This window comes from Phaenicophaeus curvirostris, chromosome 11, assembly GCF_032191515.1.
Source record: "Phaenicophaeus curvirostris isolate KB17595 chromosome 11, BPBGC_Pcur_1.0, whole genome shotgun sequence".
In the NCBI taxonomy this organism is placed as follows: Eukaryota; Metazoa; Chordata; class Aves; order Cuculiformes; family Cuculidae; genus Phaenicophaeus; species Phaenicophaeus curvirostris.
The window spans coordinates 17,787,892-17,808,752 of NC_091402.1; the positions used below are offsets into that span (position 1 = coordinate 17,787,892).

The following is a 20,861-nucleotide window of genomic DNA, read 5'->3' on the forward strand; positions in this document are numbered from 1 at the left end:
TTTGCAAGACTTTGCTTCCACTTTGTAAAGCCCAAAAGAATTGCTTGCGTGGGTCAGACCTGTGTGATGAAAGCAGCCGCAAAGTTGAGGCCATGGGAGAGCTGCCTGGTACACACTCTTCTCCATCCTCATGCACGACCCTGTACCCATGACCGCATCTCTTGCCAGCAGTTCCCAGGACAGCATTGAGCAGCTCCAGGCTGGCCGTCCTCCCTCACTCCCTTCACGCCACGGTTGATGCCAAATCGTAAAAAAGAGGTTTACAGGCTGGCGGTGTTGCCTGGCACAGCAGTACAAGAACCTGCAGAGAACTTCTTGAAACGTGGTAGGCTGCTTTTCCGCATTTACGGTACTTTTAAAACTTTTTAATAAAAAAATATTTCTCCAAACATTAAAAAAAAACCACAAAAAAACGCCACTGCGTAACCCCAAAACACTAGAGAATAACCTTTTGTACCTCTGCTTTTTATACTAAATCATTTACCAACTACATTTTTTGTCCTACCCTGGAAGGCTTTTGAAGTATCAATAGACCGCTCTGCATAAAGTTTAAGTTAATAATTCTACTGGCAACAACAATTGTAATTTTTCCTCTCTCCCTATTAAAAGCAGCCTTTATGACACAAAGCTGGGCACAGGTACTTTCACAAAAATGGTATTTTATTATTCTTAGCAATATTCACCTTAAAGGAATATGAGGAAAGCATACACTTTTTACAGACAATATATAAACATGTTGTACATAATTAACAATAACTTAGTTCACTAATCCAAAAATAAGCAAAATAAAAATTAAAATAAAAACAGAAAATACTGAAGAATTTTTTTTATGCTGATACAAGTACAAAATAATTTAAATCTTGACTGCCGTTGTCTATGCTGCAGTGACTGACAATATATTGCACTTTGTCAACTGTATCAGTAATCCCTGTCTTCCACCCACATCCCTTCCCCACCCCCCTGTCCAAATCTTACAGAAATTTCAGTTGGATACAAATATTGTACAACTGTACCATTGTAAAAGGTAAAAAGTAAAAAGGACCCAATTATTTATCTCAGTAGATTAAAAATTCTTGATTTCTCCCAACCAATTTAGTTTCCTGTTTGTTTCCACTTCTTTACAAAGTGCACCTATATGCCTACACAGATCAGAAAAAGGAGAAAAGCAGGATTTTCATGGCCGCTTGGTTCTTAATTCATTATCAAGTATTCAAATTACTGTTTAGAAAAAAAATTAGCGTTCATCCGTTTTTATTTTAGTTGTGTGTTTTTCTTTAAAGCAGGACTTTTGCAGTAAAGACACAATTGGCTTGATCCAAAAAAAAAAAAAATAAGAAAACCCCCAACAACAAAAGTTAAAAATTAAAAAAATAAAAAGCTTGTCACAGAGTTAAGCTTACGTGGTTTACATTATCAAACCCCTCTGTTCATTGGGGCATTTTCATCAGAAGTATAGCTAAATATGTACATTGTATGTTATACTGGAGTTTGTGTTCACGAGAGGCATCAGATCATAACAATCAATAGAATACACTTCACATTGGCAATAGCTTTGTTTTCGGTCATTTACGTACAATATGGTTTAATAATGGGAAATTTAATTTTTTTCTATTTTTTCTTTTTTTTTTTTTGTTTTCATATAAAATACGCTACGGAAAACAGCCGTTCCCTTTAGAAGGATGCTTTCCCTTGTCTCATCAGCTGTTGCTGTGTCTGGGATTTGACGGATGCGTGAAGCTCAAACTGATTGTCTCTCTCCCTTCTCCAGTGTTCTCAACCTCATTTCTGCCCTTCCTCCCTGCGAAGTCCACGGGGACCTGGATGCCCGAGACATCACACCGTGGTGGCCACACTGCCGTGTTGAGTTGACCCAAGCAGCTCATCTGCAATTTTAAGCGACAGCTGCCAACACAACCAAACAAAATGCTTCAACCTCTAAAGTCTGTGAGTTGGATATTCTTATGCCCTGTGATGGTTTTTGTTGTGCTAAAAGTTAGCGGTGTTAATAGCTCACCCTTCGCTACTGCAGGATTGCCTTCCCGAGAGTCTTTTACCCAACAGTTTGTCTGATCCAGCTGTCTTTGAGGAAGAAGAATATTTGGAAGGGGGGACTGTTTTTTTCTAAAATAAACCTTTCATGTTAGGGGAAAGAATGATGAAATTCTGTCAAAATAATCACCATCTTGGGCACATTAAAATCCTGTATAATGGCTACATTTTTGCTTTGTTCCCCCCTCCCCTAGTCTTTTTCCCCCTCCTAGCAGATGTTTTGGTATGGAAGATAGATGGAGCTGATCCAAGGGGGCTGCTGAGTATGTTCCCCCTCCTCCTTACCCTTGTTTCGAAGGCAGGTTTTCTTACAGGATAGCCATTGCAAACCACAGCACAAAAACATGCAATCAGAGGGGCTGAGGCTTTTTGTGGAAAACAAGAGCAAAATAAATATGACTTTGTGTCTGATTTCATTTTAAAAATTACATTTTTATAAAGATGTCCTTTTCTTGGTTTGTTTTTTTTTTTAATTATTTTTTTTCCCATCCCAATCAAAGTCCACAATAGAAATCCAGCATGTCTGGCTTCCAGTGAGCCGATTCCATCCTGGGAAGCTGCTTATATCTCTTTACAGTATTCACAGTAATAACAAAGAGAGAAAGGAAAGCCAGTTCCAAGCCTTTTCGTTCAGCTTCTGCCACCTTTTGCTTCCTGCTGGGCCATTAAGTATCGACCAGGTGAGTTCTTTTTCCTTATACCTGAGGGCGCAAAGTGCATTACAGGCACCACTACACGTTTCTGCAGAAGACCCATCAATCGCAAGGTTTTAGTCCAGCAATAAGAGTTAAACCACACGGGAGCAAAGATCCCCTTTTGCCATCCCTACATCCTCCTCTTGGCAGAACATTTTCTTACTTGGTGTCATCTTTAGGCAAAGTCCCATGTTCTTAATCTCTGGGTGGGTCTCTCGGTCACTGGGTTTTATCCCATGGCTGTAACCATGCTGGATGGGTGCGGATGTCCAAATGAGATGCTGGAAGATGGGTGGATGGGGGTAGGTGTTGGTAGGATGTGTCCCGAGTGGCTGAAAGGTGGCAAATGCCCCATGGGCGCCATGTGACTAGCGAGGGCAGCAGCGCTGAAAGGGGACGATTTCTCCTGCATGCACTTGGACAGTTCCTCAAAACACTCGGAGCCTTTCTTGCTTTTCTTTGATTTGTTGGACATTTTCCTATTCCTGGTCTGAATTCCTTCCTTTTTCATGGTCAGAGGCCTGTTCACCTGCAAGAAATGAGAAAATCAGGCTCATGCAGACAAAACGACCTTATTGTGCAAAAATGAAAATATTTGGACAGCCCCCATGTGTTTTTCCTGGACGGGGACCTTTTTCTGGCCAAAAAAATGGTGTTTCTCTGTACAGAACTTGTTTATATTGATTTGTTTAATAAAACCACGTACACAAAAAAACCCTAGACATGAAAAACAAACTGAACTGAATTTGGCAGCTGATGACTCTCTTTCCCGTAGGCTTACCCTCAGTCCTCATTCATTTCCTAATAGGAGAGATCAAACCAGGAGGCACACGTTGACCCAAATTCAGCCCTAAGATGAGCAATTTTGTACCAGTAACCTCTGTTACTTACAGTTTAAATAACGTTCCAACACGTCAAGTGATTCCTGCTAAGCATTAATTTATTTTCTTAAAAAGATATAATAAAAAAAACTCAGATATAATGATTTGGAGTTGGGGGGAACATCAAGGTGAAGATGCCTCATCGTGATTAATTTTTGCACAAAGCCCATTCCAAAGGGCCTCTGTGTTTCTGGAGGGACACAGCACACAAACATGCTTAGTTAAAACAAAGTGTGGTAGCTCTTTTTTGCCCAAGCGTTAGAAGCCAAGCTAATACATTGTAATGTCACTGAACTTAGCATCACTATGCTGACAAAGAATGGCTGTCACTTCCCAGGGGAACCTTAGAGACAGGGAAGGAATAAAACAACAACCAAAACCCTGAAACAAATAAAAGCCTGGTGTGCACCATGCAGTTAAGACATCAATCCCAGCCAGGCAAGCAGCGACACATGAGATGAGTAAATACTCACATTGTGCAATTTATAGTAGAGTCCGCAGGCATTACAAACTGGGTCCCCGTTTGCATTACGTCGCCATAAGGTCGTGGTGGTTGTCTGACAGTTGGCACAACAAGTCCCTGCTCTCCTAGCCGCTGACTAACCAAAAAAAAAATTGAAAAGAAAATTAAATATGTGTCAGCAGGAGGAAGATCATGAGAAAGGTCAAGTTAGACTCAATATCTACGTTGGGTAGAACGAGTTATTAAGATTTTACAGAGCATCACGTCTGAAGCTCCTATCAGATTTACAATTTTGTGGCTGTTAGGTTTTTTGTTTAAATACAAATACTCTCCTCTGCAGGCTGCAGCTTCAAGCCCCGTGGCACCACGTATGCACGGATCTAAGGAGAGAAAAAATGCATCTCTAACTCCACAAACAAAACTTTTAGAGGAGAAAATGTCATCTGACTTGTTCAGGTTTTCCCTTTGCAGGATTCTAGAAAGCTTCATGAAAATACATTTTCTTTGTATTTTTTTAATTGACCGATTTATTTTGTACTACTGTTGAGACTGAGTTTGAAATGAGGGAATGATTTTCAAGAATGTGATTTTTACCCCTACTCTGGCCCTTTAAAGATGGACACAAAAGAAAACCAACTGCATTACTTAACTGGGTGCAGTATTTATCAGAGCCATCACTGAAAATTCAGTTTCCATTTACAAGTGAAAGGGAGAAAACAAAACCGGCTCCAACTTTCTTCAAATATTTAGCAAACCAAATTTCATGCCTTGCAGCAATGATTCCGCTGACCCAGCCTCTGTCCCTACTCAGTTCCTTGGCTTGACAAGCCCTCAAACAACTGTCTTAAAAAAAAAAAAAAAAAAAGGAAAAAAAAAACCTACCAAAAAATCCACCACCTTTTCTAAAACTATTGTTCTGCTGAAACCAAGGTGGAGGGGGAAGAAAAATGCCTAAACATTCACCCACCTTCCAAAACAAGAACAGGAAAAGTAGAACAGCAGGCAGCCAGTAATTTCTGGATGGGCCCTTGTCTAGCAGACCCCACAATAATGCGTCCTTTGTGCACGCACGCTGTCGTATGAAGTGTTATGGACGGGCTAATTGCACCCCATACTTTGGAAAATAATTTTGTATTAGTGAGTTTCAGCCCTGCCTCTGGAAGTGGTCAAAATACGGTCAATTTTGTGCAACTGGCTTAATGCTGAGGACTCGATATTTTTTTCTTAAATTAGCAGAGTTTACTTCCTAACGCGTATCAATCGTGGTAATTCCCATGGGGCCTTGCTCCCTGGATATTTTTGCAATTAAACCATTGAGAGCCTTAGGGTAAAGCAGCAGCAAAGCTCATGTTGATATGTGGGGCATCTCCGTGCGTCCCAGAGTGGTGAGATTCCTAGATGAGAACTCAGGTCCGGCTCCGCTGGGGAACCTGGTACCGCTCAAAGTACAGATTGACCCTGCTCTCAAAAAAGAAGCACCCAGGTTCTGTTCTCACTCGCTCCTGATTTACACCGTGGCCCTCTATAACTTTTCCAAAGCTGATGGACGGCTCGGCAGCTCAAGGCGAGGATCACGCCCTCGGAAACTCATATTTTAGTCCCTTACCCACTTGTGAGAACAGGCCAAAGGCAGAAAGAGCGGGTACCCCCTACTGCAAATACACTCATGCAACCCAAACAAAATTAATGCCAGACTTCCAAATGGTGACATTATTAATATGATCGCTTCGCTATTGCATGTCAGATGAACAAATTCCCAAAGCTGGCCATCTCCTCTCCCCCGCAAACAAGCAAATTACAGTGGAAAAAGGAGCAATAAACAAAGCTGTAAATCAGTTAAAGCAAAACAAAACATTAAAGCATCTAAACTAAAAGAAAAACCTCTCCAGTGCCCCCAAAACACCTCGCAGCCAGCTAGATGTAACAGTCTCCCAAGACACTGGAAGGTGGAGACCTATGTTTGCATATTTGAGATGGCTTAGTGATACTCAGCTATGCTGCTTAACTCTATGGCCTGTCCCATTCAGGCTGGAAAGCACTTGAGCCTGAGAGACGATAATGTTACACTGTTGTCTTAACATTTTTCTATATGTCAGTCACTTTAGGAGGCAAGTCATTAAGAAGCTCGCATAGCTGAAATTCTGACTCAGGACAGAAATCTTCTGTATCCCATCCCACTGTTAGAGGAGTTATGCCAATTTTCTGCTCTCCAAACCTCATTGAAACGTGCCCACGAATAGCTAAGAGACTTAGGCACCATAAATCACAAAGCTTCAAAAAAAATATTTATTATTCTTAGCATTTTACTCATTATTTGTGGAGTAGAGTGTATTAAAAATTTCAAAACAGCAAGCATGACTGGCAAGGCTTGCCTATAGAAACTCTCTAAAGCTTTTAGAGTCAGGAAACAGATACACAAAGTTTCCTTATCTTTAACGTACAGATATCCGGATAGGAAACTACTACCAGGAGCTTAGAAAGGACATTTTTTTTAAATCACTCAAATGAAAATACAAAGTATAGGTGACTCCATGGAAAAATAATAGGAATTTTTTTTTTAAACGGTAGGGGATTGTCTGGGGAGGGAACCAATATTAATATTGCCAGAGAATATAAGAGTGAAAATTACTTCATGGCTTTTATACAAATAATTATTAAGTAGGGAGCAGTAGCTTTGACTCATCTGATTTGTTTTGCTTTTTTGGAGCTGGAACTTTTTCTTTAGTACACAGCAGAGGACATTCACGCTCATAACCCTTTCGCTCCCGGTACGCGCCCCCCAAACGTCCCAAGAGGCCAAATAAATGAGGAATTAAATTAAAAGCTGTCATCCGAGGATAAACGGGGAGACAGATACACGATATCCCACACGGATTGCGAGCGGCAGGGAGGCTCGGGACCGAGGTCTGCACGGTGGTCTGTGCGGGGGACGCCAGGGCTGGGGGTGACAGGGGGGACCTGCCCCCAGGCACAGTGGTGACCCCAGCCAGACCGACCCCCAGGTACCGCTCAGCGCCTCGCAGGGCAGGGGGCTGAGCGGAGACGAGATCCTTTCGCCTTGTGCCTGCGTGTGGTCCCCCTGCCTAGTTTATCCCCAAAGCCAGGAGAAACAGAGCCACCTACCAGCCTTCGTTTAGGTTTAATGAGAGGTCGGTTTTGACCATTCATTTTGTGGTAGAGCCCGCAGGCGTTACACAGGTAATGCCCGGTGCCGTCTCTTCTCCAGAGAGGGGTTGCAGTTGCTCCACAGTTCACACACTCTCTGCCTTCTAAATGGAAACACGAAGAAACCGGATTTCTTTCTTTAAAAACAAATTCACAAAAGCTTTTTGCATTGTCCTTTAGGCATTTTCCAAAAGTCAAAACAGTGTGTTAATTCAAGCACAATCAGACAGCAGTGACATCTACAGCACATGCAGCAGGGAGCTCAGTGGTTCGAGAACACCCAGGCTCCAGCGAGTATTTTATGTCATGATCAGAACTAAGCAGCTCTCTCCGCAAGGTGAGAAAGAGTGACACTCTTATTGTGTCAGATGGAAGTTATCGTTCCAGTAAGGAGAACTCCATCTGCGCTGGGCACCGCTCCCCTCCCACAGCTATTTTGCACTCCGATGCTTAGATCCGCGTTCTCCTGCCACAAATACACGCGTCCACGTGCACACAAACACACACACACCCCTGCAAACGCACAAAATGTTAAAGAGAGTCAAAGGAAGAGGACGAGACCTCCCATTCTGCGCTTTTTTTTTGGTGGCGAATACTATGGGATGAGAAAGTAAAGCTGAGCAGACTGGGGATGGATAGAAAATGCCAAAGGCTCGGTTATTATTTTTGTTCTAAAGGCAGAAAAACATCGTTAACGCTGATCTTTGAGAAAGTTCAGTTTCAGCAAGCACTTTGGAAATTACTATAAAAACAGGCTTGCAGTTCTTGTCCATTTCTGTGATTTTTCAATGATAGAGTTTGGATTTGGTAGGGAGCAGTTTACCTCATTACTGCTTCATTTTTGGTTTTCGTGGCACAACGTGGGAAACCCAGCATTGCAGAACGGCTCTGTTAAACCCCAGCATGTAACTCCTAGCTATCATTTTCTGTCTCAAGAAAGCTTTCTGCTAAAAGTTCATTTGCCTCCGATGGTTCGAGGGCAGGTCTGCTTAATATAGAAATCTCCCCTAATATAGTTTATGCAAATCCCACAGTATTTAACTGGAGAGGAAATTCTTTTTGCTAATAACTGAAGCAGGCCACGTCGAGTTCAGCGGGGCTTGTGTCTCCTTTAATCTAGGGAGTGGGTGGCTTTTAAACAACACAGGCTGGAGTGAAAAATGAGGGGAGCTCCGCGGCTGCATTTGTAGCTTTTGTCCCTCCAAGGGCAGGAAACTGCAGGAGTCGTCGTGTCGTGAGTCTTTGCTTTCCTACAAAAACACTGAGTGGTCACGAACTTTCCCCAGTTCCTTGCATAGGGGGGTCCCTTACTGAAAAAAAAAATCACCCTTAAAACCAAACAAAAAAAAAAAAGCTCCTTACTTCCTCCATCTAATAAAATCATGAGCAACTACAAAAGCTACTCGAGATCCTCTCATCTTCAGAGACCTGGGTCGTGAGCCTGTGTGCAAACTCGAGGCTCGGGCTGCTAATCGTCCTGCTTATTACGCTCTTAATTACTAAAAAAACACATCGAGCAACTGCATTTAAATAATGGCAGAGGGAGAATGCGTTTTTTCCCCTCGGAGGAGCCGTTTGAAACGGAGCTGATGAGCTTTAAAATAGCTGATATTTTTGTTGGAAAAATTCATTTCTAAATTACTGTTTACTTTGAAAATAAATGCGTGTGGTGTATTCATAAGCGTAGATGTGCAACTATATATGCGAATACACACACACACGAGCCTATATAGCCATTTCTTTTTAAAAGGCTGTCTAAATTCGTCCCCAGCGCCCCGTATTTCATCGCCTTCCACGGCTGAGGATGTTCGAGCAGGAAGGTTGGTAGAATTACACAAATTGGCTTGATTTGGCTGTTTGTGCAGCTAGCCTGACTTCAGAGTGGGATCAAAACTTCATCCATCACCTCATTTGCCGCTTTCTGACTGCGTTTTTGGGGCAGAAACGCCGGGAAGGGTTTGTGCAGCCGGGAAAGGTCTCAGCCCGTCCTCGGGGAGCGGGGATGAGGAAAAGTGAGGAAAGGAGGGGGGGAAAGTGCCTTCTAGTTCTAGTTAGGCTGGAATAAGCCACCACTGGGCACCCAAGCCTTCCACACCGGGATGTAAACCGTGTTTGAGCTTGGGAGCGAGACACCCGCGGTTCGAAGCGGAGGTTTCGCTTTCGCTGGGGCCTCGCTCCGAGCTGAGGAGGAGGAGAGGAGGAAACCATCGGGGGAGAAACACCTCAGAGTCCCCTCGGGTCATCCTGGGGGGCTGCTGGCTCGGGGGAGGGAGCAGGGTCAGCCCCGAGCCCCTCGGGTGGCCGAAGCCGGCTTGTTCCCTAAAGTATTTTTTCTTAGAAACTAATTTTTCTCCTATAAACCCCTCTCGATCCGCCACCTCGATCCCTCAGCCCCGGGAGCCGCTCGGGGTGGGCTGGCACCCCGAGGCTCTCCTGCCCTAGCTTAAAATCCTAGAAAAGCGGGAAGAAGCACTCGCTACGTGTGTGTTGGCACCCTAGAAGCCCGCTACGAGCTCCGTCCCCTAGTTTAAAACCCCGAAAAGCGAGAAAGAGCAGTCGCCTGCCCCCTCTGTCCCGAGAAAGCTGAGCCAAGCAGCCCCCCAAGCATCCGAAGCCCATCACGACACGCACACGCAATCGCCACCTGGACCCTCCGGCACCCAGAGGGGCAGATGAGGGGCTGTGACACTCACCCGAGCAGGACCTGGCCTTGCTGCGCGGTTTGGGGGTGAAGCTGGACGCGGGGCCCCCCAGGAGGCTCCCCGGGTGGAAGAAGCTGCCGCCGTAGTCGTGGGCGGCCGGCACGTAGGAGGGGTAGGTGGGGATGGGGTGGTGGGTGGAGGGCTGGGTGCCCATGCCGGGGAGGCTGCTCCGGAGCGGGCTGGCGCTCTCCATCTTCATCCCCTCCGACAGCGACACTTGGTACTTGATGCCGTCTTTGTCCTCCTGGCGGGCCCCGGCGGACGAGGAGGAGGGGGAGGCGGCGCTGGTGGAGTTGGGGTCCGGGGACACCTCCTTGGGAGGGGTCGGGGGGAAGCCGAAGAGGTGGGAGCCCGAGTGCGAGGCCGGGGTGAGCGAGGACACGGAGCCCGTGCTGGACGTGCTGCTGCTGCCCGGGTACACGGAGATGGCCCCGGGCGCTCCGGCCGCCGAGGGGTGCAGGGGGGTCTTGGTGAAGGGGTTGACGGTCCAGGGGTTGTGGTGATGGGCGGACAGGGCCGCCTTGCTGCTGTCCAGCCAGGGGATCCCGGGGCTGTGGAGAAGATGAGGCCGGCACATCTGACTCCCGGTCAGGCGAGCTGTAGGGACATAAGAGGGTTTGGGGTCAGCGTGGGGCAGCTCAGCTTTGGAGCGGCTCCGAGAGGTTTCATAGCCAGACGGGCACAGAGGCCCCTTCGTCCCCTCCCAGCCCAGCGAGAGAGAGCGACGGGCAGCGGTAAAGGGGACCCCCCTTTTTCCTCCCAACCCCGAGAAATAGGCAGCAAACCCCTTTCTGCTCCATCCTCCGAGCTGCCGCAACACGCTCTCTTCAGCTCCTACAAACACCCCCAATAAAATCCATCGCCGATTTGAATCGGTTTGTATTTGCATCCGGGAAGCAGCCGTATCTGAGAAGTTTTTGCCTCTGCGCACACTATTTCCCCTTCCTCTCTCACCTCCTCCCTTTCTTTCCCTGCCCCCCCCACCTCCTCTCCAGTCCCTGGTTGTCTCTAGGGTTAAAATCCACCCGTGTCTCCCTTTCTATCCTGTTTCCTCAGGTCTCTTTTCCCCGGCTCCACACCCCGGAGCGGCCCGCGGGCTCCTCGCAGGGGCCGGGGGGGCAAAGGGAGGGTCCGCGGGCTCCGATTTACCGTGTGCTTGGCTGTAGGAGACCCTGGCCCGGGCGTGGGCAGAATTGGCGTAGTAAGGGTTGCCCTGGGAATCCAGGTGGTTGAAGAAGACGTCGACTTCATCCGGAGGTAGGAGCTGCGCCGGTTCCATGTAGTTGTGAGGCAGCCCGGGGTGGTGGCTCTCGGGATGCTGCCCGTTGAGCACGGCGTGATGGGCCATCCAGCGGGGCTGCTCCGTGGCCACCTCCATGGCCTCTGGGCTCCCCTCCCACCCACCCCCGGACCCGGGGCGAGCGCTGCTGGGGTGGGGGGGCGGAGGGTCCTGCTGCTCGAAGGGTTGGGGGGGTGGTTTTGGGCTTCGCTGGCGTGTTTTAAGAGCTGGGATGGCTTCTTTTAGAAGGAAAACCGCTGGGTGAAGGCAGTGCGGCCTCGGAAAGGTGGGGGAGGCCCCCCCGGAGTCAGCGTGTCCCTCAGTCTACAGGCGGAGGCAGGTCCGGGGCAGCACCTGTAAGGAGAGACGGGAGGGTTAGCGGCTCTGAGCCCCGGGATGAGGTGCCCCCCGGTAAATAGACGGGAGGGGGGGGAGCAGAGCCCTTTCCCCCTTCCGAAAATAGCCTTTCCCCCAAAATCCTCGCCTTGCGCCCTCCCTGCTCGTTGCCCCACAAAATAAACAGAGATCCCATTTCAAACTCTTTACCAAAACAAAAAGAAAAAAGGGCAAAAAAAAAAAAGCTTCCTTTTCTTTGCCCCCCCCCCCTCGCTCTCGCTACAAACGTCAACAGGAGTTTTTCCAGCTGGCTTCAAAAGCGGGGTGAAAAAAAAGGAAGAACGGTGGATCTAACGCAGGGTAGTTGTAGCAAGAACTCCGACTGACACAAAAGGAAAAGGAGGGGAGAAAAAAAGGAGGAGAGGGGTGAGAAGGGAGCTTTGCGAAAGCAGCGGCCCCCCCGTGCCCCACACTTACCCGGGGCGGGAGGCAGGGAGCCTCGGCGGGGTGGGTGGTGATGGATGCGCCTGCTTGGAGGATGCGAGTGCCGCAAAGAAGGGGAGAAAGGAGGAGGGAGGGGAGTTTAAAAAAAAAAAAAAAAAAAAAAAAAGAAAACAAACCAAAACTAACCCAAAACTGAGAAGGGGGGGGAAACAGGGCGAGGAGGAGGAGAGGAGGCTGGCTGGAGGGTGTTACTCAGATGGCAAAGCCGCGGCTCTGGCCGGCTCGGTCCCATCCCCGCGCATCCTATATGAGCGCTGGCGCCAGCTGCCGCGGCGCCGCAGACGGGCCGGGGCGCGCAGGGCCGGCGGCCGGGCCAGCCAATCCCTTCGCCCCACACCGCCCCCAACCGCACCCCCGGCCCCAAAAGGAGCCGGACCGGGGGGTGGGGTGGGGGGGGAGAGCGACGCAGACCCCCTCCTCCACCCCCGACTCCCCCCCCCCACCCCCGCAGCATCCTCGCCCCGCAGCGCCCAGGGGGCTTTCCCTGCCCCGGCGCTGCACGCCCCTGCGGGGCGGGGACGCGGAGGTTTGGGGGGGGGGGGGGGTCCCGGTGGGGGGCGCAGGGATGCGGGGGGAGCTGGGAGTGAGGGTGAAGTGCGGGAAGGGTGATGGGGCTGGCTCCGTCGGGGGCTGGAGCCCAGGGCGCCCGGCGCCGGGATGCTCGGGGCTGGGGGTGGGGGGGTGGGGGGGATAGAAATAAGAGAGATAAATACGCTAAAATCCTTTAAATCAGGCACAGCGGCGCGAAGCCGGCAGCGGGACGAACCCCAGCGTGGTCGCCGCTGTCACGTTTGGGAAAATAAAACAAAACAAACTGTCTTAGCCGGGAAAATAATAAAAGGAATCGCGGACTAACCGGCCCCCAGGGCAGGGACGGATCCTGCCCGGGTCCCGGGGGCTGCGACCGGCGGAGCCCGGGGCTTCGAGGACACAGCGGGGACCGGGGAGCGGCCTCCCCTCTGCGGCTGCGGCGCCGCAACCGCGGGGCTTCCTTTCTCCCCAACTTTATTTTTTTTTTTTTCCCGAAGAAAAGCGGGGAGCGCTGCGGGACGGGGAGGAGGAGGCGCAGCCCCCAACAGGCGTTTTCTGCGGAGTTGGCGGCTCGCTGGGGGCTCTGCCACCCGCCACGGTGCGGATAACCCCGTCTTATAATAATAATAATCATAATAATAATAATGGCAAAGTCCCCAGCAGCCCCCCGGAGCGCGGCCGGGGCCGTTTCCCAGGCGCTGCTCTCCCTGCCCGCAGCTTTCGGGGGAAAAGGGAAACGTTCGTGGTCATAAATCCCTTAAACCTCCGAGCTGGACACGGAATCCGCCCCCGAGCCCGGGCGGGGGGTGGCGGGGAGCGACCCCGACGGGGCGGCCGGGGCTGCGGGAGCCCCGAGGATGCGGGAGCCCCGGGGATGCGGGTCGGGGGGCAGCGCTGGAGCCCCCCCGGCCCGGCCCCCCCAGTCACCACGACGCCGGAGCCCCTGACGTCACCCGCCGCTGCCAAATTCGCCAGGAAATGAACTTTTCTTTCTTTCATTCTTTTTTTTTTTAAATAATAATAATAATAATAATAATGATGATGGTAATAATAACAAAACTCCCTTTCCTCGCTGCAGAGCCTGTCTGGCTTTCCCTAAGCGTCCCTCCACCACTACTTATTGTCCCTCTCAAACCTCCCCCTAAGGCGACCCCAGCGCAGCCCCCCGGGGGGACCCTCATCGCCCCCCGTCGGGGCGGGGAAGCGGGGACGGGGCTGGGGGCTCCAGCTTTGCCCTCCTGACCCCCTCGACCCCCTTTCCCCGGCCGGCTTCACGCACCCCAAACCCGAGTGTCCTCGCCCCCCCCCCCTCCTGTCTCCGGGGCTGCTCAGTGGCGCCGGGACCGCGGCGCCCCCCGCCTCCCCGCCCCCCCCCAACCCCGGGAGCCGCTGGAAGGGGCGGTGGGAGCCGCTTCTCCCGGGGCTGGTTGGTCCCGGCAGGCTGGGAACCAGCGCTGGGCTGGGCTTGGGGGGCAAATACCCCTCCCCGGGCCGGAGGTGCCGGGGAGGAAAGGGAAACAAAGCAAAAGAAAAAGGAAAGTTAAAAGGCAGAGAGAAAAACCGAAGCGAGCTTTCTAAAAATCCGCCTTCTCGCTCCGAAGCGATTTTCTTTCTACGTGCACCAAAAAAAAAAAAAAAAAAACAAACCAAAAAGCCAGGCAAAAAAGGATTTTAAAAAATTTGTTTGAGAAGGGTGAGTATAAACTTAACTCGGGTTTACAAGTCGGTCCCCCCAGCCCGGGGTCTCATCCCTCGGGTCATCCCGGCGGCGGCGAAACCCAGCGCCTCGCTGCTCCTTATTAATTAATATGAATGTTTTAATTATTGTCCGCCTGCCATCAGTCCAGGGCCGGGATTTTTTTTTTTTTTCTTTTGGGGGGGGTGGGGGGTGAGTGGGGTGGGCTGTTTGTTTTAGGCAGGTGATAAAATCGCAGTTAACGAGCTGATAATTCGTTCGTGTTTGTTTTAAAAGACAAATTGTAAAGATTAATCAGGCGGGGTGATTTATGGGCAGGCAGACCCCGGCGCTGCCCGGCCCGGGGGCTCCCGGAGCCCCTTGTCTCGGGTTACCCGGCGAGGCGAGACAAAAGGGGGGTGAACCCGGGGGTCCGGGTGCCCCCTCTCCGCAGTGGGTGCCGGCTCCGAATCCCACGCTTCGCGTCCCTCTCGCTTTGGAAAAAGAAATGACCCCTCCAGCAGGGATGAGCGGTTTAAGCTGAAGGAGAGGTTTAAGCTGAAGGAGCCGTTTAATTCCCGTGGCTGCTCCGGGAGGCTTCCTAGCCAGCCGGCTGGGAAATTTGACTTTATTTTATGTTATTTTATTTTATTCTCCTCCCGCCGGGTCCCCTTCTCGCTGCCTGCGTCTGCCGGCTCCGCTCTCAGCCGCTAAATGGCACGGCTAGGGTTTTTTTTAATTGAATTAATTCACCCATCGGGAAGAGCAGCATCCGCGAGCGGCTCAGCTCCGCTCCGCAACCCGCTTCCCACGGCTGCTTGAGCGGCTCTCCCTCAATTTTCTGCCAAGCCTCCCTGGAAAGGGTCCTGCTGCCGGGCTGGGGATGCTCCCCGCTCCCTCGCCTCGCTCTTCCAAATCCCCATTCGCTTTCTTTTCTCCTCAACGCAACGGGCTCCGTTTTATTAACTTTATTTTGCTATGGCAGTTGTAATTTTTTTTTTCTATTTTTTCTTTTTCTTTTTTTTTTTTTTTTTTAAATAAGGGAGCTTTCCCAGCTCTGGGAGCACAACTGGTTCTTTTGATTTGATTGACAAGTGATGTCATATCGTTGGGGGGGGTGGGGGATGAGACGACAACATGTTTTAGCAACAGTTAGCAGCGCCATGTGATGGAGCTGACACCTCTGCCCGGGCAGAGGCGAAGGCAGAAAACAAATACCAGCGACCTGCATCTATTTACACGCCCGGAGTGGGGTTTCTCCCCACCTCCAACACTTTTTTTTTTTTTTTCCCTGCTCTTATGTGCTTGGAATAAACTGTACCTGTGCAAATGGAGCTGTGCTGGGTGGGAGCACTTTCCTCCAGATCCCCCCTGACTTCCCGGGGTCCCCCCCGGTGCTCCCGGTGAACGGAGCCCCCGGAGGCAACCGTGGAGCATCCCTCTCTCCCCCCCAAAAAAAGAAAGAAAAAGAGAGAGAGGAGCGCTCAGCCCGGGCCGCGCTGCTCCCGGCTTGTTCCTCGGGTTTATTTCCTCACGTGGGATTTTTTTGGGAGAGGGGGATTTCTTGCTTTCTGCTTTTAATTCTGGCGTTTTCCTCCCCTGCTCTGAGCTCCGAAGCTTTTCTTCTCCCCCGGCCCCCCCCGCACGTATTAATGGCTGCTAATAGGGTTATAAAATGACACAGTTACCTCTTAACCACAAGACCCTATTTAAGCTGCATTAAAAAAAAAAAAGAGAGAGAGCTTCGGGAACAGGAATAAATCAAGGAACACTTAATCTGATTTTTTTTGGGGGTGGGGGTGGGATTCTCTTCGCTGTCCCCCATTCCGCAGACGATCTATTCCAGCGGGACATGTTCCTCTCCGTCTGAACCCTCGGTCCCAGCGTCCCTCCCTGTCCCACAAACGCCTTCACCTGCGCTTTATCCCCAATTTCCCCTCTGCCCCGCACCGCCCCGGCTCGCTCGTCTGCAAATAAAGGGGAGGAAAAAACCTCGGGTCGGCCCCAGCCTGCCCACAAAAATGCCTTTTGTGCGAGTTCTCAGAGAAAAAAAACGTGCAGGACGGATTGCACACGACCAGCTTTGTCCAGAAAAAGGTATAAATATTTTTTTTCAGGAGCTGTCAGGGAAGATTTCGTTCGCAGGAGCTCGCTTTAATTTTATATACCTATAGATATAATTTTTTTTTTCAACGTTATTTCGAGCGCAGCTCTTGCAGGAGAGAGGAAGGAGGCCGATCCCGCTGGTTCGATTTGTTTCTCCGCAAGCAAAACTTCGCTGGGGGGGAACCGAGCTCGGAACAGGGAACGGGGCTCGTCTCATCGCCCTCGCCTGCCTTTTCCCTGCCCTTTCCCCTGTTTTCCCTGCCTTTTCCCGAGGGGCTCGGACCGGGCTGGGGTTTGGACTTCCAAAATGAAAAATAAATAATTGCCTTTAATAAAGATGCTCCGTGCTCTAGGGGAGAACTGTCCTCGCCACCGAAGCCCGCACCCCTCTCAGTGAAATCGCTTATTCTTATTGAAATTGAAAAATCCAGGCAGGCTCCGCTCCTAGTTGCTTTTTTTTTGTTGTTTGGTTTGGTTTTTTTTTTTTTGCCTTCCAGCCTCTGCACCCCAAAGCAAAAGGAGGATAAAGAGGGGAAATTTGCGCGTAGAGCAACTACAATAAAAAAAAATTAAAAAAAAAAAAAGAGAGAGAAAGAAAGAAAGAAAAAAGAAGAAAGGAAAGGGGGGAGAGGAGCGGCCCGGTCCCCGATGGGTAATTTTAAATCATGCAAAGCCCCGTAAAGCTGCCGCACGGGACTGGGACGAGGAGGACTCCCCGGCAGGCAGGTGCAGGGGGAGCGGGGCCGGGCCCTGCCGGCTTTTCCGGGCAGAACAAACCCTCACATCTCTCTTTTTCTTTTTCTTTTTTTTTTTTTTTTTCTCCTAATGCCCAAATCTGCCAACAATGGGAGCGCGGAGATAGGATGCGGCTGCGGGGAGGGGGCTCCCGCACACCCCTCGTCTCCGGGAAGTGCCTGCCCTGGGTGAAATGCAACTTTCCAAGATGGAGATTTAAATAATTACCCCGCTGACAATGGGAAAGGGGGTGGAAATAAACCCCCCTTTAAACGCAGAAGCAGCCTCGCTCCCCGCAGGGCGCCGGGACGGCTCGGGAACGACCGGAGACTCCGCGGGGGCTCAGCCCGGCCCCGCAGCCCCAGCCCCGGGGGGACCCGCCGTGCTGGAAGCGTTTTTCGTTCTTTAAAACCCTAATAGGTTGGTTGGTCCCCGGGGGAAGCCGCCCCGAGGGATGCGCTCTGGCAGCGGGACCCGCATCCCCGCACCCCTTACCTCGCTTTTCGTCCGTCCTCGGCTTTCTCTCAGTTTTCCTCCGTGTTCTCCAGCTCCGCGGGGCGGTGGGTGCGCGCAGCGCTGCGGAGGGGCCGCCCGAGGTGCGCGCTGCTTAAAACTGGCAGCGGTTTTTCGAGCTGAGACCTTTTTCGAGCTGAGACCTTTTTTTTTTTTTTTTTTTTTTCTCCCTTCCCTCCTTCCCCCCTTCCCTACCGCCCTCCCTCCCTCTCTTTTCCTCACTCCCTTCTTTCCCTCCCCTTCCCTCTCTCGCTCTCCCGCATCCAGGGGTGGCACAGCGAGCCACTGTGTATTTATGTACATAATAAGGCAGCTCGTCCCCTCCACTTCATTTGCATCATTACAATATCTGTACAAGCACATCGCATTGTCTGTTGCTTGCACCTTTTGTTACGGTTGCTGTCACAGTCTACGCGACTTGACTTTCATATTTTAAATGAATTGATATTAAACCAACCCCACACGCATCTCCAGCCGGCTCGCCGGGAGCCGCAGCCCCAGCATCTCCCGAGATCCACGGGATCTCAAGGAAGGTTGGGGAGGGGGAGAGCCGCTTTGTGGGATCAATTATGCGTATAAACCATTCCTATTCGTATGAATTTTGTTTTCAATCCCTACTGAAGGGAATGTTTTAGGGGTTTTGGAGGGTTTGGGATTTTTTTTTTTTTTTAATTGCATTGGCCAGCCTGGTTTTTGTACAACCTCGTGTTTCTCGTCCCCCTCTCCCTTTCCAAACTCAGTCTTTGGGGCTATGCACCTGCACGTAGGAGAAGCTGGAAGAGGCACAAGCAGATATTTATGAAACGAGTCATTATAGGGGGAAAAAAAAAAGTAAAATACATATCTCATAGACCACTAGGAAATTCAGCCAGAACGAATGTTTTTGGAAATGACTGGAAATGCCCGGGTTGGGGATCCTCGCCTGCTGGGTATTTTCCTCCCGGTGCGGGGCTGGGGGGATCCCCAAGCTCCCGGTGGGTGGATGGGGTGGGAAGGGTTGGGAGGTGATTCGAGGGGGGGGACACAGGCGACACCCCCACCCCAGGCTGCAGGAAAAATCGTATTAATGGGGAGACAAAGGCCGGTCGGTCCGGGGGGAGCCCTGAGGGAGCGGGGAACGAAATGCGGTTCGAGAAGGGAAGGAGAAAAGTTTCGCGGGAGAGGAATTATCATCATAATGGAGGTAAAAATGTAAGCAGGGGGGGAAAAAAAAGAAAAGGAGGGGGGGATCCTATTCTGCTGGCATTTTCTGTCTGTCTTTGTGATATGGTTCGCGGGGAAAAAGGGTCCTTGATATGCGGCAGATAATTCTTATCAGCCCCACGCAGCCCATTTCCAAAGTAAGTGTTTTAATTACTCCTCCTGTATTACCCTTCATCCTCGGAGAGGAGATACATCGCCAGATTTATGCGGGGCGGGGGGGGAATACAAAAGAATGCTGTATTAAAATATATACATATATATATATTCCCCTCTTTATTTTTTTTTCCCCTTGTGCACAGGAGGAGGGAGACGCCCTGGGCTCGCCCCTGCACGGAACGACTCTAAAACGGCTCTCAGGAGGAAAAAAACACGGGAAACGCGGGGTTCAGAGCCTGGAGATTTTTCCACAAGCAGGAGCAAACGGGGGGTCCCAGCTGGGGCTCAGGGGGGCAGGGAGCGTTTTCCCCCGGTCACCTCTCAAGTGCCACCAGAAGCGTTTGGGGCCGGAGGAGGGTGATGGTGCGATTTTCCCTTCATGCCCGCTGGAAGAAAATGATGTTTTCCTCTGCTGTTTAGCTTTCGCACTAAAGATGTCATCTGAAAATCTGGGGACGGTGCTCTGCTCTCTTCCACGGTAACAACCATATTCTGCATATTGAAAAATATGATAGACAGTGGGGAAGGATTTTTTTTTCTTTCCCCCTTTAAAAAAAATAATAATAATAAAAAAAAAGAACCAACCTTTTTAATATTGATTCAACAAAAAAAGAGAGGGAGAGAATTTAAAAAGAGAAGAAGCAGCACCAGCAGCAGGGAGAATATAGGCTCAGCAACTCTCCAGGTTCGCTTCCTTATTATTACTATCCAGGGGTAATTTTTCATCTCTGCTAGCTAATCTTTGTTCCTTGTGAAGATAATGAATAGCCCAATCCTTATCTCCTGGGCTCCTGGAGGCTGCTGGAGAATGGGGTTGAACAGGGTTGAAAATTGGTTCCAAAGTGCTGCTGAATAAATGGTGTTCCTTATCTCTCGCTTCCAGATTATCGGAACCCTTTCAAAACTCACACAACAAATACAGCCACCGCATCTAATGCATCATTTACCAGAGCAGATCTCCGCGTTTGATCGGCAGATAGGCAAAAATCTATGTATTCCTCGCTTTACTTAGTATGCACGGACGCGGGGGCTGCTGAGCGTGCGGGGCGCCCCCAGCCAGGCCTGGGACACCCCCGAGGCTCCTGGTACACACGGGGCTTTGCTGTGAGCTCTGTGGGATGAGGAGAGTGTCCCTTGTCTGTCCCTTGCCAGGGGAGCAGGGTGGGTCAGCAACCCACCTTGCAAGGTGCAGCTGCACCACGCACTTAGAAATTTGGGGTTGTGCTGCTGGGGAGCTGGCAGATCTATAGGGAGAGAGGGAGAGGTGTGAGCACCATCCTGAGCACCCAGCCACGCTCACAACTCACTCCTGCACCCACAGTCGCATTCACCTGCACCCACGAGCGGTCGCTGCTCCAGGGATGCTGACCCCCAGCTCTGTGGCAGCCCCCCAGCCTCCCTAAGAAGCCTTTTTTTTGGCTCAGCTGTGCCCTAAGACTGTCCCAGCCCTCTGTGGTCTCTGGGTCCAGTTAGACCAGCCTGATAAAACCTCCCAGTGCTCCCCCCAGATCCCAGCAGTCCAGCCCTGGAGCCCGGTAAGCCCTTGGGGTTCAGCTTCCAGTCCTCCCCGTCGGTGCTGGGGGATCCACATCCAGGCTGCAGGCAGGACAGGGCACATTTGGGGAGCAACTGGTGATCTTGGGGGAGAAAAAAATAACAAATAAACCCCACAGAAAAGTAGATCTTTGGTCCTGAAGTTAGCATAAAGTCTGTCCCTTCCAGCTCAGAGCAACATCAGGCTCATTCTCTTTCTTTCTTCCTTTCTTTCTCACTTTCTTTCTCCCTTCCTTCTTTCCTTCATTTTCTCTTTCATTTTCTCCCATCTCTTTCTCATTTTCTTTTTTCTTCTAGCTTTTCTTGTTTCTTAG

The 20,861-nt window shown here is 50.4% G+C and overlaps 1 protein-coding gene and 1 long non-coding RNA gene across 3 annotated transcripts; one reads left to right on the forward strand and one right to left on the reverse strand.

The window, feature by feature from the left end:
- Positions 1-639: 639 nt before the first annotated feature.
- On the reverse strand, positions 640-12,416 carry GATA2 (GATA binding protein 2). 2 transcript variants are annotated; one of them, XM_069865521.1, is made up of 6 exons: positions 12,048-12,416; positions 11,105-11,588; positions 9,947-10,552; positions 7,212-7,390; positions 4,099-4,224; positions 640-3,273 (listed from the first exon to the last, which is right to left on the reverse strand). In XM_069865521.1, the coding sequence occupies exons 2-6, from the start codon at positions 11,331-11,333 to the stop codon at positions 2,974-2,976; spliced, it is 1,440 nt and encodes a 479-aa protein (XP_069721622.1). In that variant the 5' UTR covers positions 11,334-11,588; positions 12,048-12,416; the 3' UTR covers positions 640-2,973. The 2 variants fall into 2 exon arrangements, with proteins under 2 accessions (XP_069721622.1, XP_069721623.1); XM_069865522.1 differs by having other exon boundaries at positions 7,212-7,357; positions 12,048-12,411.
- On the forward strand, positions 11,015-20,259 carry LOC138725030 (uncharacterized). Its single transcript, XR_011338175.1, has 3 exons — positions 11,015-11,212; positions 19,137-19,471; positions 19,877-20,259. It is a non-coding gene; the product is annotated as an uncharacterized lncRNA (long non-coding RNA).
- Positions 20,260-20,861: the final 602 nt, after the last annotated feature.

Coding starts and splice junctions, on each gene's coding strand:
- GATA2 (XM_069865521.1), bottom strand. CDS start 11,333: ATGGAGGTGGCCACGGAGCAGCCCCGCTGGATGGCCCATCACGCCGTG. Junction 10,553..11,104: donor CTCCTACAGCCAAGCACACG/GTAAATCGGAGC, acceptor ATGTCCCTACAG/CTCGCCTGACCGGGAGTCAG. Junction 4,225..7,211: donor TTAAACCTAAACGAAGGCTG/GTAGGTGGCTCT, acceptor TTTTTTGGTTAG/TCAGCGGCTAGGAGAGCAGG.